Here is a 14,583-nt window from a genome sequence, read left to right on the forward strand (position 1 = left end):
AGCCATGCTTGAAACGTCACTCACCTCATACATTATCAACATTCACACAGCACACCAATTCTGAGTCGCTAATGGCTTCAGGGAGTGCCAAATTTGAGCCCTGCCTCTAATATATTTATTGTATGTTTTTTGGTAATACATTATCTTTGTCTGCTGAACCAAGTATTGTGTCAATCTTCAAAACAGATGGATTGCAGATTGCAGGCTGCTACTGAGAATAGTGCCTGTGTGGGTATTTGAAGAGAGGTAGGAATACCTAACATTTAAAAAAGTATGACTGCACATTTTCCAGCCTGCTAATATGGATATGAAAAAGTTTCCCAAATGTTGGTGATTGGGGCAAACTAGATGTCAGTCATATTTTGGTCAGACCAAGCATGTGCAGTAATAGCTAATTGTCCTCAATGAGCGAAGTGTGTTTGAGTTCATCCAAATTGAGCACATAATAAGGCTTAATGGACCATTTGACAAACCAAAGAATGCAATATTAAACCGGTTTAATGATCGGTTTAACTCAAGAGTTGAAATTGAGGGTCTGTTTAGAAAAATTCATTTAAGACAGTTCTTTCATGAGAATCCGTTTGAGGTAGAAGAAATGAACAGTGGTCTACATAACCCTTCATCTTTCTCGCCTCCCATCATGAGTCATAGCCCAGAATCTATAGTTTTTGAAAGAAGGGTGCTAGCTGACTTAGTGGATCTAGAAAAGACCCACTCACCGCATACATTTCAAAATTGTTCCGCTGTCCAGAAGAAAGCCTTCGCATCACTTAAAAATAATAAATCTATAGTCATTCGAAGGGCAGATAAAGGTGGAGCAATAGTTCTCATGAATCGTATAGATTATGCGAATGAATGTCTGCGACAATTGGCAGATATTACTTTCTATAAACCTATCACGCTTGACCCCACCACTCGATTGAAGAGTTTAATATCCCTCAAAGTAGAGAAGGCCCGAGATAGAGGGTGGATCACATGTAAAGAAGCAGATTTTCTCGTTAAACGTGATCCTAGCATTCCCTTGTTTTCTATTCTCCCGAAAGTCCACAAAACATTGACAAATCCCCCAGGGAGACCCATTGTTTCCGGAACTAATTCCGTTCTGGAACCTTTGGCAAAATTTGCAGATTCTTTTTTGAAGGGTTTTGTAAAGGAAATGCCATCTTACATTCAAGACTCGATGTCTGTAATTAATTTAATTTAGAATTTCCCTTTCAATCCAAATGAAGATATCATGGTGACTCTAGATATCGTCTCATTGTATACGAAAATTCCTCAAACTGCAACACTCGACGTAATAGAGGAGTTACTTTACACTAAACGAACAACAGGTATGACGCCTAATTTGTTTATTTTATGGTGTACTATGTTGTCATTGACAGAGAATTATTTTCAGTTTGATGGACTCTTTTTCCAACAGGTCCATGGGACTGCTATGGGGTCTGCCGTAGCTCCCTCCCTGGCTAATCTTTATGTAGACTTTGTAGAACAAATGAGTATCTATAGTGATAACAACATATATAAACAACACATCACGGTATGGAAGAGATATATCGATGACGTGCTATTAATTTGGCACGGAGATGAGGTTACCCTTTTAGCTTTTTTCCATTGGCTAAATAGTGTTAATCCTTTCCTTAAATTTACCATCAACTATCAAAGGAATTCAATAGACTTTTTAGATCTGACAATTATTTCGGACCAGTCTACACAACGTTTAACCTTAAAACCATATCATAAGGCCACAGACCGGAACTCATTATTAAGATATGACAGCTTCCATCCTAAGGCATTGAGAGATAACTTACCATTTGGTCAATTTCGAAATATTTATGTCTGAAGCCCGTAGTCTGAGCCAGAACTTGATCCATCGAGGCTATCCAGCTAAAATTGTAAAGAGGTCCTTTAAAAGGGCATCAAATAACCATCGCGATGCCCTTTTAGAATATCGGTCGAAGGCAGTCTCCAATACTTTTGTTAGTACATTTAATCATTTATCTAACCAGGTGGTTAAGATAATTAAAAAACACTGGCATCTACTAGCACAGGCGAAAATACCTATCCCAGGTCCCCGTTGTGCTTTTAAATGAGGTCGTAATATCAAAGAACTGGTCAGTAGAAATGACATCAGTATTGGAGATAATGACCAAATGACCATTACTCAACAATGGGGTATGCCTAAACCGAAAGGACACGCACCGTGCAGGGCCTGTGTATGCTGTCAGTTCACTAGTTGAACTACAGAAGTGGACATTGGGTTACAAAGACCATGGGAACATAAGATGTTCTCGAACTGCAATTCACAAAATGTAATATACGCTATATGGTGCCCATGCCCAAAACTATATATTGGTAAGACAGAGCGTAAAATTAAGATTCGCATCAATGAACATAGAAGCTGTATTAGGACCAAGAATCTTACTGCTCCTATGGTGGGCCATTTTATGATGCGTGATCATAACTGCAATGACCTGAAATGGACTGTGCTAAAGAAACTTCCCATTACTAATAACAACCGTGCTGATAAAAAAACATTGTCCAGAGAAGAACTTAAACTCATATATATGAGCAATAGCCATGTAGTTGGCCTTAATGAATTAATCAACTGGAATATCTAAATACATACAATTTAAATGTATGTCTCAATCTTTCTTTTGGAAATAATGAATTAGCTGATTATTCATAATAGGAAAATTAGTTCTATGCACATTTAGTTAAGTTACCTACCGGCTATTACACGAGCTATTACACGAGCTGCGAGCTATTGGAACATTGAGACTTCGCAATAATGTTCGTCCGCGCCCGTGTTATATTAAACATGAATTAAGTGACGGCTATTGCTGTGAGACGCTAACATTACAATAGGGCTCATTAATGTTCAGTTTGCAAAGATGAACAATGAAGTTAGCCTCACACAGATGTTGAAAATGTAGAAATCACTAAGTATTTATTAACGATCCTTGATACCTAATCAGACGTGATACGCCGTGGTCACGTGACTATACGTTTGACCATAGAGCATATTTAGAGTCCTAGTACTGTCATGTTGCTGGCGCCGGCGATCCACAGAACCGCCGACTAGGTACACAACGGACGCACGATGTAGGTAAGCTAACAGGCAGTGTATAACGAACGATACCCTGAGACCGAGATAATAATTCTGGTCAGACGTGTTTGTAATCCCGATAACGTTGATAGTGCTCAGCTACAAGCACGGCTTTTAATGGAATCGAATTGTAATTTAGTTTGGAGTTAGCACTTTCGAAACTAAAGCATAGTTCACGCTTTTTTTCAATACTGTCTATACAGATTCGGTTCATACCGTTGAATACAATGGGAGGAGAAAACACCTTACTGTGTGTCCACGATACCGTAAAGTCACAATGACGCTCCACATAACGATTATCAGTACAGATTGCTGACTCTGACAGGTAGGTGCCTGTAACGACCTCTGCCTTAGATAACGGGATAGAGTGCATTCACAATACATCTGGTTGCATACTCTTTTTAGACTTAAGTTGATATTTTAAAGGAGCTCTAATAGCCTTTATGGTATTCCCTGTCTATCTTTTTCTTATCTTTAGAGTCGGTCCATAATCAATCGGATATTTGATACCCCCTATTACAAGGGGGCTGATAGCAGCCATTTCTAATTAAAATAGTAAACTGCCACTGACTGATACTCAGAAAAATGAAATGGAAATCTGACAGAATTGGAATCTCTCTTTGAGCTGTGAGTTCCCTATATATTTGGAGAAGTATGACATCACATTACCTCACTACCTATCACTAGGTGTTTTTGCTAACATTGAGCCACATTTGGGTGACATGCTTATAACAGAGTGATCTTTCTTCATTTTCCCAATTGTATGTTACAATAGTAGTTAAGAATAAACTAACACTACTCTTATGGTGCGTGTAACATAACTGTATAGTCTCGGTGGTTTGGTTAAGTCTTGCGTTGATCACAATAGTGGTGGTATTTTAGGATCTGACCAATTGAGCTGGTCTCCTAGTCACGTTACTGTTTGGTAATAGTGACCCCTTCTGTTCAGAAGATGATACTATAGAGGCTTTATTTCCCTCTATATATGTGCACTTTATTCATTAATAGTATGAAGTTAGCATATTTCGATCAGTACACTAGTGCATTAGAGCCTGATTGAACGTGTTTTTGTGTTTTACCCACAGGAGAGTTCTTGTTGTTGTCCGTCGATCTACATAGAAAAATATCTCTGGTTTGAATACTCTGGATATTCTTAACCCCTGATGAATTTCTGCATAATAATCACAGTACAGAAAGAAACATGTTGGGTGGGGAAAACTATTGTGTTTTGTATATCATTGTTAATCAAATCATATCACAACAGTAGTAACGATTTAAATTTCAGAAAGTTATTGATATGCTAATATTTCACTATTCTGAATGATAATGAATTGTGATTACATTTTAGACATTTATTTTATATATTTTTTATATAATTGTTTAAATTTGAATATATTAAAACCGAGAAAGTGAGAATGTTTGAGTGTGTTTGAATGAAGTATGCCCGAGTTATTCTTATTTTGAGATATGTTTCACGTGGTACCCAATCAGATAGGTTATATTTTTATTAACCAATTCTAGATTTGCACTGCTCAAGGTACTTTTTGATGAATTGTTGAATTTTAGAATTGTATAAATTTTATATATGTTTTGATATAATGTTAACATATGAATAAAAATATTTATGAGTATATTACGTCCTAGTGAGTAGAATTGAATTTTTTCTCCTCACACATCAGTTGAGATAAATGGACATGTGGTCTTTTCCATTTAGATATAGGTTTGAAATTAAGTTTCGTTAACCAACTGCAAAGCTGAACTCTCCTAGCACAGATTCACTGGTTTTATGGTCTCCGATGTTCAAGCTAATATAGGTAATATACAGGCTAGACCATAAAACAGAGATACGCCTGTTATCCCTTGTTACTCTTGTTAGTCTTACTTGCAATATTAAACCAACAAAACAGCTGCAACTGTACCTCACAGGTGTTGTGAAGAACTATGGTGTTTGTGCCACCCATCATGATTTCTGAAGTGTACTCATCCATGGCTCGTTTGCTGTCACCTACATATGGGACATACTTAATCACCACCTAAAAAGAAAACATTAACAAGAAAATTGTCAATGGCAACAAACAATCACACATTGCCATGCACTACAGTGTCTTGATGCATGCAATACATTTCGTTTGCCAGTGGGTTTGAGTCTGGTCTAGATATGTATTTTGTAGCGTTGTGAATGTTAAAAGGTTCATAAATAGCAATACATGTATAAAATAGATACTCAGGGAGGTGCTCTCAGAGCATAAGTAGAACAAGAAACCGAACCTGGTAAGGAACTAATGTCTTGATGTGGGGTAAACATTTATTTAGTGCTATGTCAGAGATTTTGGAATGCCAAATTCACTTGGTGGTGGAGTTGGGATTGTAAATTGCAAGTTCAGTTATGGAATTGTGGAGGCTAGTATACCTGCAGAAATTGAAAATGATTGGCTCTAGTATTCAGCGCATAACATGCATTTTGCACAAGGTTCTATTTGCTCCCAAATGGACTTAAAAAAACTGAACACAGAGAGCAGATAGATGTGGCCACAACTCAGGAAGGAAGTAGGGAAAGAAGAAATGGCACTCTTCACTCGTAAACGAAAGCAGGACAACTAACCATAGTATGCACCGCCTCCCACTTCAAGAAGTCACACCAATTCTGTGCTACAATGAAGACTGCGATACATGAAATATACATCCACTTACATAGTGGCATATTCAGTGTATTCAGCCTACTTGTGAGTGCACAAACCTCCCAGTGATCGTTGTATGATGCACATTACATGCCCCATTTCAGCAGTCCAATGTTCAATGCAAAGGTATATGCACTCCTGCTGACAGAATTCACTTATGCCTACCAGGGAAAGGCCTACATGCAAAGCAAATAATGCCACCACTTTTCTGAAGACCCTTATTATGGGTTTTTTGCGGTAATTGAGACAAATGTCCATCAAACTCTTACCGTTAGATTACAAGCGGTGACGAGGCAGTGTTGTCCCTCACTTTTGGAGTACATAACACCATGGTTTATTTTGATGGATTTATCAGAAGTGGTAATTCTTCTCCAGTAAACATGATGATTTTGTGGGTAAAGTGGTGGATCACGTTCAGCTATATCCTGTAGGTAAATCTTTCACATTGCCTCCAAAAGGTGGCTCTCTGCAATGTGAACGTGCTGACTGATAGAAGAGAACTCCCCTCAAGTCAGCGCAATAATGAGAGGCAGCTGAGCTTTCTTCCGAGCCTCGCCGTCTCTCATTATCTCGCTATTTGTTGTGGAGCCATGCTCCGCATAAATACAAACAAAAAATAAAATAAATGCAGGCGGACACGCCCCTGCTGAAAGGCAGGCAACACAGTTTGCCTTGTGAATAAAGAACACAAGTGGGGGTGCTGCCCTCCACTCAGATGAGGTGAGGTTGCAGCGAAGCCCCCCCCCCCAGACTCGAGGCCGGGGCAGTTTGGCCTCTCTGACCCTCTTTGTGGCGGCCGTGCTTAGTTAATATTAAAACTTACACAGTGGTCCGGTTTCTCCTCTGGTCCATAAAGGATGTTATTTGACTGAACCATGTCATCCACCACGTTGCTTTTAGATATCTCCTTAGAGCGGAACTGTTGAGGTGCAGACAGGTTTTTCCCATCATTATTTCCTAGATGATTGTAGCTCACGATAGATACGGTCTGCAGAAGAATTTCAAAGGGAACATGTAATGGTGCATTAGTGCAAACTAGAGAGATGTAAATGTTACATACAAACGAATCAATATTGAAAAGACTATGAGCCTCATTCCGGAAGAAATACCATTTGCGGTAACTTACTAGCCACTCTGCTGTCATTAGTGCTCCACTGGATGGTAATGGCAGCCTTATTGGCATTATATATTACCACTGACAGTATGGATTGACTGATGGTTGTAAAGACCTATGTAGTAATTACCACTGGTGGGGCGAAACAAAAAAATATCTCCAGCAGAACACACATTCTTTGTAATTTTTTGCAGCCCCATAAATGTCACTGGTGGTAAAAAATGTACATCCATAAAGATCAGCTCAGAGTTAATCTTATTTTCGATAACAGTTACCACTGTTTTAATATGTCATAATTTAATCTGATTGAGATTGCTGGTGGCAATGTATTTAACAATGGAGATAGCTTTTTGACAGAAAGCCAGCACAGCAGGTTTTATAGTAAAACATTATTTAGCCCTTCTGTAAATGAAGCTATTTCCATTAAACATCAGAGGTAGAATCACAAAGATTAAGGAGGTCAAACAACTCTTTTTTATGATGCGTAAGATTCTTTCCTCAGCATCATTTTCCTTCCCTTTTTTCAACTCTGCTTTTCAATCTACAGCTGATGCCAGTGTAGTTGATTTGTGTTTATTTGCTGAACCTATTTCTTAGCTCTATAGGCTTTACACAAGTGGGACATAGGAAGTAAGCAGTGGGTGGTACTAGAAAAACATGTGGGCATTAATAAGATATTATAAGACTATTACTGCAGTTACATAAGATGTTATACATTAAAGACATGAGTGTTCATGATGCAACCTGGTGCAAAGAAGGTTATATTGGGTTGTGGCAAAATGAGGATTCAGAGGTTAACTGCTCTCTACATAAGAGTCCTCTCTTGGCCACAAACCTATACAACCCAGGTGCTCAAGGTAGGTGGAAGGGCCAGTCTACTAAAAGTATGGCAGAATGAGAAACATCGCCAATATTTACAAGCCATAGGAGGAATGGTGGGTGGGAGCTGCCAAAGGTAAAGTGGGTGATGACCTGAGCATGGTAAGAAGCATAAGGTCATGGAATAAGTATGCTCATTTATATAGCAGTCACTGTGACAGAATCTCCACTTGAGCAGATTTTAATCGCAATGACTTATGTATGAAAAAAGTGAAGAGGCTTAAGGGAGCGTGGTGGGCCATAAGGAACATATAGAGCACAGAATATCAAAGCAGGCCAACCATACTCCTTCATTAGGAACTGCCGTTCACTTACCATGTTAGTCATTTAGTGTCTTAATTGTGTGTTATTGTCCATAGCAAATTGTATCAATGTGTTATGTTTGCATTTTGGATTAAGTAGCAAGAGTTTGTATCATGTGAATCAGCACGTCTGTGTTTGTTAGCTGGCTTTAAAAGACCAATTGTCATTGCGACAGCGGGGTACGGAGATCGAAGGAACAACAGAGGCATTGTAGTGGAGAAACCACAAGGAACAAGTGACTCAATGGGAAGCAGGGGGAATAAAAGAAAAGAAGCTGGAAACGTGAGGCAAGATTCTTTAGTATCATAAGGCCATGACGTGACTTTTTTTACTGATCTGTCTGCTAAATAAAAGACACATTACACTCCAAAACTAAAATTAGTCATGACAGCACATCAGTTGTGGCTTCTGCGTGGAATGACAAGCTACAGGTTATTCTCCAATTATTCATTCAATGATCAATTGACTAATAAAATGACTTATTTTAGATCTCCAATTAGAGGAAAGCGTCCTTTCAAAGTATGCTTTTTCTTGTACCAAGTGGTGCATTATTATGGCTGCAAAAGAGAAATCCAGTCGATAAAGATAATTGTTACCTTTAGGCCGGAGCTGATGAGGAAGTCAACCAGAACGGATTTGATCTTGGTCTGTCCAGACTTGAAATCGTCCCCCCCAATGAAAACCTTGTGCTTTATGGCAAGCTCAATAGCTCCAGGAACAAATGTGTTTTGGGGTGAGCCATTGATGTATGCACAGCCCTCCAGGATACTGGCCACAGCAAACAAAGTAGAAGGTGACACCTCCAGGCCATGCTGTAGCAGACATATTTAAAAAAAAAACAGGCAATACGTTCAATTTCTCTTTTTAAGTTGACTTTCCTAACCGATGATCTCAAACTAGTAGAATCATACAATAGGCTGGCAATGTGCTTTAGAAAATGCAGTTGCACACAGGAATAATGAAAATGCTGTTTTATCGATATGTAATGTATACCTAAAGCAGGCCTAGCACACATTTAATATTGCAAACACATTTTTCCAGCAAGTAGTTTTGTCTTGCAGGATATCTCAGCAGCCTCTTTTCATAGCACCCTCGGACAAGTTAAGCACATTGTAACAATTCTAATCCATTACCTACATCAATAAACACACTTCCTTTTTATAATCTTTCATCTGCTCTTTCTCCCCCATATCCTCATTGCCTAATCGATTGAGTCTTGATGTCTCTTCATCGCTTCCTACTCTTGCCTCTTTCCTTCTCACTTCGGCTTCCAACTAATACTTTCCTTTTCGTTTCTTGCAGATTTACATAGTCCTGACTTGAAATGCCAAAGTTGGAGTCATTTTGAAAACTTTAACTAGCTGCCATGTTTATCAAACAACGTAATGTTTAGTAATCAAGTAACTAAGATAAATACACTTGGGTATGAGTTCATGCTGTAGGAACCTGTACAGAAAGGCTGAGGAGATACAACTCAAGCATGGGATGATGCTGGACGGATCTATAATCACACTTCAGTAACAATTAAAAAACTGCAGCCAGATCCATTCAGTTGTATTTATTTTCTATGAAAGGGCTTTTAAATACATGTTTCTCAATACATCTCAGTTTCTTTAATAAATAAAATAAAAGGGTTCCTATGTATTTTTAGTAACATTTCACCCTGCCACACTGAGTTTTTTTGCTTCTTAACACCCACTTTTCTGTGCCCTTTAATGTTTTTCTGTTTTAACTGTAGGCAATTTCTCATTCTGTTATGAATCTATATATACTAGTAACATCATTTCGGGTGTAGGTGCCTCCAATTTACTTTTATAATCTTTAGTGAGTTTTATAAACTCCTCAATTAGCGCACATCAGATGTTCACTTCAAAAATACACATTGCTACTTTTAAAGTTTTTGTAAAAAGAGGGCAAACTAGATAGGTTATTATGCCAGCAGGGGTCCTCGGGCTCTTGCATGTTTTCTCTACCTGCTTAATGAGATTGAATAATATATCGAACCGCTTAGGGCACAAGATACGTTTGAGATGCTCAGAGTGAACTGAGCAAGCTGCAGTGTTGCCTGCCATCTGTGGCGGTTTCCTGTTACTTCACTTGATTTGTACAACAAAAGCATCTTTAGTTATTTTCATTTACTGTATTTATTGAACATTGAAAATGTCACTTCTAACAGAAATTATGCACATAGGGGAAAGTACAGACAGCAGAGGCAGTACAGTCCCTGTGTAGAACAGGGGGAGGAGGTCTGAATGAGCATAGGTCGAGTAGGTGAAAGGTGGTATAGCGATACTTACAACAGAGACACTCCCCAAGGAATAAACATTAATAAAACTGCCCTATAGGGCTTAATGTCGGAACAATCGAACAGTTAGCATATCTAAATTTGTACATGCATGTGATAATCTCCTGGTGGTAAACTGGGTGGAGTTAGTGAGCAGTAGAGATGGGGTGGGACCTGCTATGTATGTACTTTTGCATAGGCATGTCCCCTCTGCGCAATTTCCAACATTTGTACAGCGGAGTGCAAATGTGAAGAGCAAAAAAGGTGGCGTACATGCTTGTACCCTGCCATGTATGCATTGCAGGTAGTGTTTACAATACTTTCCCAGGGGGTTCCGTCTGCATTTTGCGGATTTAAAATGCAGACAGGCTCCATAGGAATCCATAGTATACAAGCCAGCACGAAAATACATGCTGGTGGCAAATGCATTAAGTAGTAGTATGGCGGCAGGGAAGGGGGAGGCGGAATCATAACTTACGATCCGGCCCTCATATCCGCCATACAAATTAATGAAAATGAGCCATGACTAAATGAAATGCAAAAAGCCCTACTCTATTGATCTATGCTCTATAAAACATGACTTATTTCTCTAAAACCAAGATAAAAACCAGCCTTTAAGGTTGAGCTAACAGAGAGAAGCTCCATGGCTGATTTAATCATCACATAAGTACATTAATGTGCACTTCTCCATAGCAAGTGGAGTGCAAAAACTGTCAAATGGTTGATTCTACCATTTGAGCAAGGGCTGTCTTAATGGCCACATTTAAGTTTAGATGGGAGATGATTGAGGAGCTGTGGAGTCTGAACACTCATTTTACGCTACTTCAAAAGTGTTTCCAATGATCTTCCCTTGAATTTTGATGCTCTCACATGTAAAATCCATCACACTGATAGGACCACACCAGAAACACAGGGATATCTGACATCGTATTACTTACAGGTATCTTTCTTATGTTTAGGTGTATAGTAATGGCATTGAGCTAAGAAATCTTTAGCAGTCCATGGTCAAAACATGCATATCCTACTTGGTTTTTGGGATGAAAGCATTGTCAAAAGGTCTTGAAAGAACCACGCAGTGTCTAAACATTCATGGAGGAAGAGGTTTACTCAATGGTTTATACCGCATATTGTAGTGCATTGCTTTATTTACTGGCATGACCTGAAGATGGTATTGTTATAGTATACACTTGACGTGCCATAGTATACACTTGATGCTGCTCTTCCTACACTTTGGTTGTAATTCCTCACCTCAATGGCTTTCAGAAGATTCTCTGCAGTGTCATTTACACCAGGAAGCTGATCACAAAAGCGCTCTGTGTTTGCTGTCCACAAAACAATGACTTTGTCCACACCGCTGGTCATTTTGAAGTCTTGAATATCTTGGCGGATCTGCTGAACCTGAGAACAGAAATTGATTGAAGTAAATCTTGCTAGAGAAAAGTCATGAACACACATTATTAATGAGCCAATTAGAAGCGACATCTTGCCGGAACAGCCTCACAATTGGGAATGATCTCTATGTTGGAGGCTGTGAGTGAAGATTTAAAAAAAGCCTCAGGAAAGTTGCTTGACTTGGGATTCACAACACAAGACGCCACAATGAAGAGCATTTTTAATCAAGAGTATATTCAAATCGACAGATTCCTGCTATTTTTAGGAAGCACACTCCCATTTCCCCCTTATGACTGCTGAGAAGAGGGAACAGTGCCCCACTTAAATGTGAACCCTGAGAGCAGAGAAACTTACCTAGCTTGCATACTAGTCTGCAGTTACTACAATCAACCAGTCAATATTTGAGATGCTTTTATCAGGATTTTGGCATATCTAATTACCGCTTCTGCTTGTGTTTTCGAGCACAATTTCTATTAAGTATTCACATTTGTTCATGTTTTACATGTTTTGGGAGTCAGTCCTGGGGTTATCAGGTGCTCTTAACAGTATCACATTAGTTTTGTTTGGGTTGCCTCGCAACGACGTTATCACTGTGTAAAAATTGCCTTAGTGACAGTTTATTGAAGAGATTCCTTTCCCTAGATAAGTTTGGCATCACCGTTACCTAGGGATACCTGCCCCGTATGTGGGGACAACTAGTGCTTCTGAGTAGAATGAGCACTAGTTTAGTGTCAGGTGATTTACTTATCGTTGATACAATTTCTTCCCCCAAGACACCCATGTGTGATATGATAATCTTATTTTTTTGGTGTTGGGGATAATAAAGATAATAAAGACTGTTTGTTGTAACATTGATGTTCCCTGAAGTGTGTTTACTACATAGCAAACACCACAAGTTGAATAGCCTACTGGAGTTTAAATAATATGTGTAATTACCCAACACAGAGGTATTTAAGGCTCAGTCGGCCACACCAGTATCCACTCAGCTATGAGAGCTATGATATCAGTCAGAGCTCCACATCTGATATGAAGAAGTCAGAGGCCTTCCAGATGATTGAAAGTAGAAGGATTGCAGCATCACATCTGAATACTTAGATGTTTATCGCACTTTGAATTTCCAATTTCAAATGTTTTATCATGAATATTACATAAAGACTGTGTTGTGAAATCTTGGTGATGCAGCACGATGTGAGAATTCTTAAGTAACTTGGTACAAGACCAGGAATAGAACTTGAGGTACCATACAATTAAGGAAGTGTATACATCTTTGGAAGATCTAGTGGTCGAGAAAAAAGTCTCAAGGGCCTGTGACAACGGTTCTGCAACATTGGCATCTGGGATAAAATTGCTGCCTGTCCCTACCTACCCATGAAAATTATCACAAGCTTTCTTGCAAGCCTTGTCATGCTCTAAAAGGGAATAATCCAAGGTGGCCTATGAGGCCCTGAGTGACTGGGTTTTTACAGGTTCTGGTACTCATAGAATGCTTACTCCCTGATAATGCTTTTAGACTTCCACAGTATTTAATTATTACTACATGAAACGTTCCACGATCCATGCTTGATATTGAGAGACATTTTCAAAAATGGCAATGGGTGTACAGAGAATGCCAATTCTGTAACGTCCAGTAACAAAAAGAAACGTTTTATCACATCAAGGAACTGTATCGGAGGGGATGGGGGGGGGGGAGACAAAAGTTAGCATTACAAGGAGTAAGAAAGGTACACAGTGAATGGGTCGCCAATTAGTAGTTATCCGTTCATTGGTTTCCCCAGTAGCAAAAGGTCCACTTTTACATTCATAAACATCTTGAGTGAGTCCAACACCTGGAATATCGAAGACACAGACAGGGCTGAAACAGATGCACTAGCATTGTAAGAACGTGGGCATACAAGCTGACAAGTCTAAACATGGTTCCTCCTCCATACTCTGCAGGTGTCACAACCCCTGCTCTCAGCTAGCTCTCTGCTGTTGGATTTTCTTCCCCACCCTGAAGAATCCTAGTATATTTAGTTGATGGCATGACTTTAATTTTATGAAACGAAATCCATTGCCTTTTCCACACTCTTGCAAGCCCATGGAATTTTTGTGTCTCTTTGGAAACTATGAATTCTTTTAAAACATGTCTAAACTAGTGAGAAGTAATATATGTGTTGGTCTTCCCTTCACACAGAACAATGACTACAACCTCACAGGTGAACGGTTGGATGTCACCAACCTAACTTGGACCTCTCCTGTCTAGTGACTGGACCTATTATGTTTGCCTGAGCTAACTTGATTACCAGAGGAAGCTTCCTGACAATCAACTACATTCAATAGCAATCATTTGATTGCCCAGCAGTAAACAGACTTGCTTTGCTGTAAATTAAATATCTCCCAGAGACAGATCGAAGTAGTTTGGTAACCTACTGTCCTGCCCTTCTAACATGGCTCTACTAGTTATGTCCTTACTTCCCTCTTCTTATTTTGACCAAAAAAATGATTGTCTGGCAGCAGCGGGGAAAAACGTCATGTTTCTTGCCAACAAAACATCGGTTTGCCTCATTTACAGATTCAGGTGTGACATGTGGTAAACGATATGCAACGCAGTCTTTGGAGACAACAATGGAAGCTGTTCTTGCATGCATTATGATTTTGTGAAACATGACAGGCACAAGCTTGCTGCAATGCTATCAAACTGTCAGGCTTATTTATACATGCATCAGTGCTTTTACATGTGTAAATACTTAATTTTCAACAAAATAACGCCCATTTGTGAAGGATTTACTTTAAAAAGTGTATTTTTATGCCAAATAAGTTTGATGTTTAGACTGATGAGGCTGCCTTC

The 14,583-nt window shown here is 39.1% G+C and overlaps 1 protein-coding gene across 1 annotated transcript in view; it reads right to left on the reverse strand.

Annotated features, from left to right (window-relative positions):
- ISYNA1 (inositol-3-phosphate synthase 1) overlaps nucleotides 1-14,583 on the reverse strand; it is a 161,915-nt gene that overhangs the window by 67,251 nt on the left and 80,081 nt on the right. The window contains exons 6-9 of the mRNA XM_069649281.1: nucleotides 11,613-11,762; nucleotides 8,677-8,892; nucleotides 6,608-6,772; nucleotides 5,026-5,139 (exon numbers count right to left, since the gene is read on the reverse strand). Coding sequence (XP_069505382.1) covers nucleotides 5,026-5,139; nucleotides 6,608-6,772; nucleotides 8,677-8,892; nucleotides 11,613-11,762 — 645 coding nt within the window. The remainder of the gene's footprint in view (nucleotides 1-5,025; nucleotides 5,140-6,607; nucleotides 6,773-8,676; nucleotides 8,893-11,612; nucleotides 11,763-14,583) is intronic.

This window comes from Ambystoma mexicanum, chromosome 1p (assembly GCF_040938575.1).
Source record: "Ambystoma mexicanum isolate Mex_15411 chromosome 1p, UKY_AmexF1_1, whole genome shotgun sequence".
NCBI classification, from domain to species: domain Eukaryota; kingdom Metazoa; phylum Chordata; class Amphibia; order Caudata; family Ambystomatidae; genus Ambystoma; species Ambystoma mexicanum.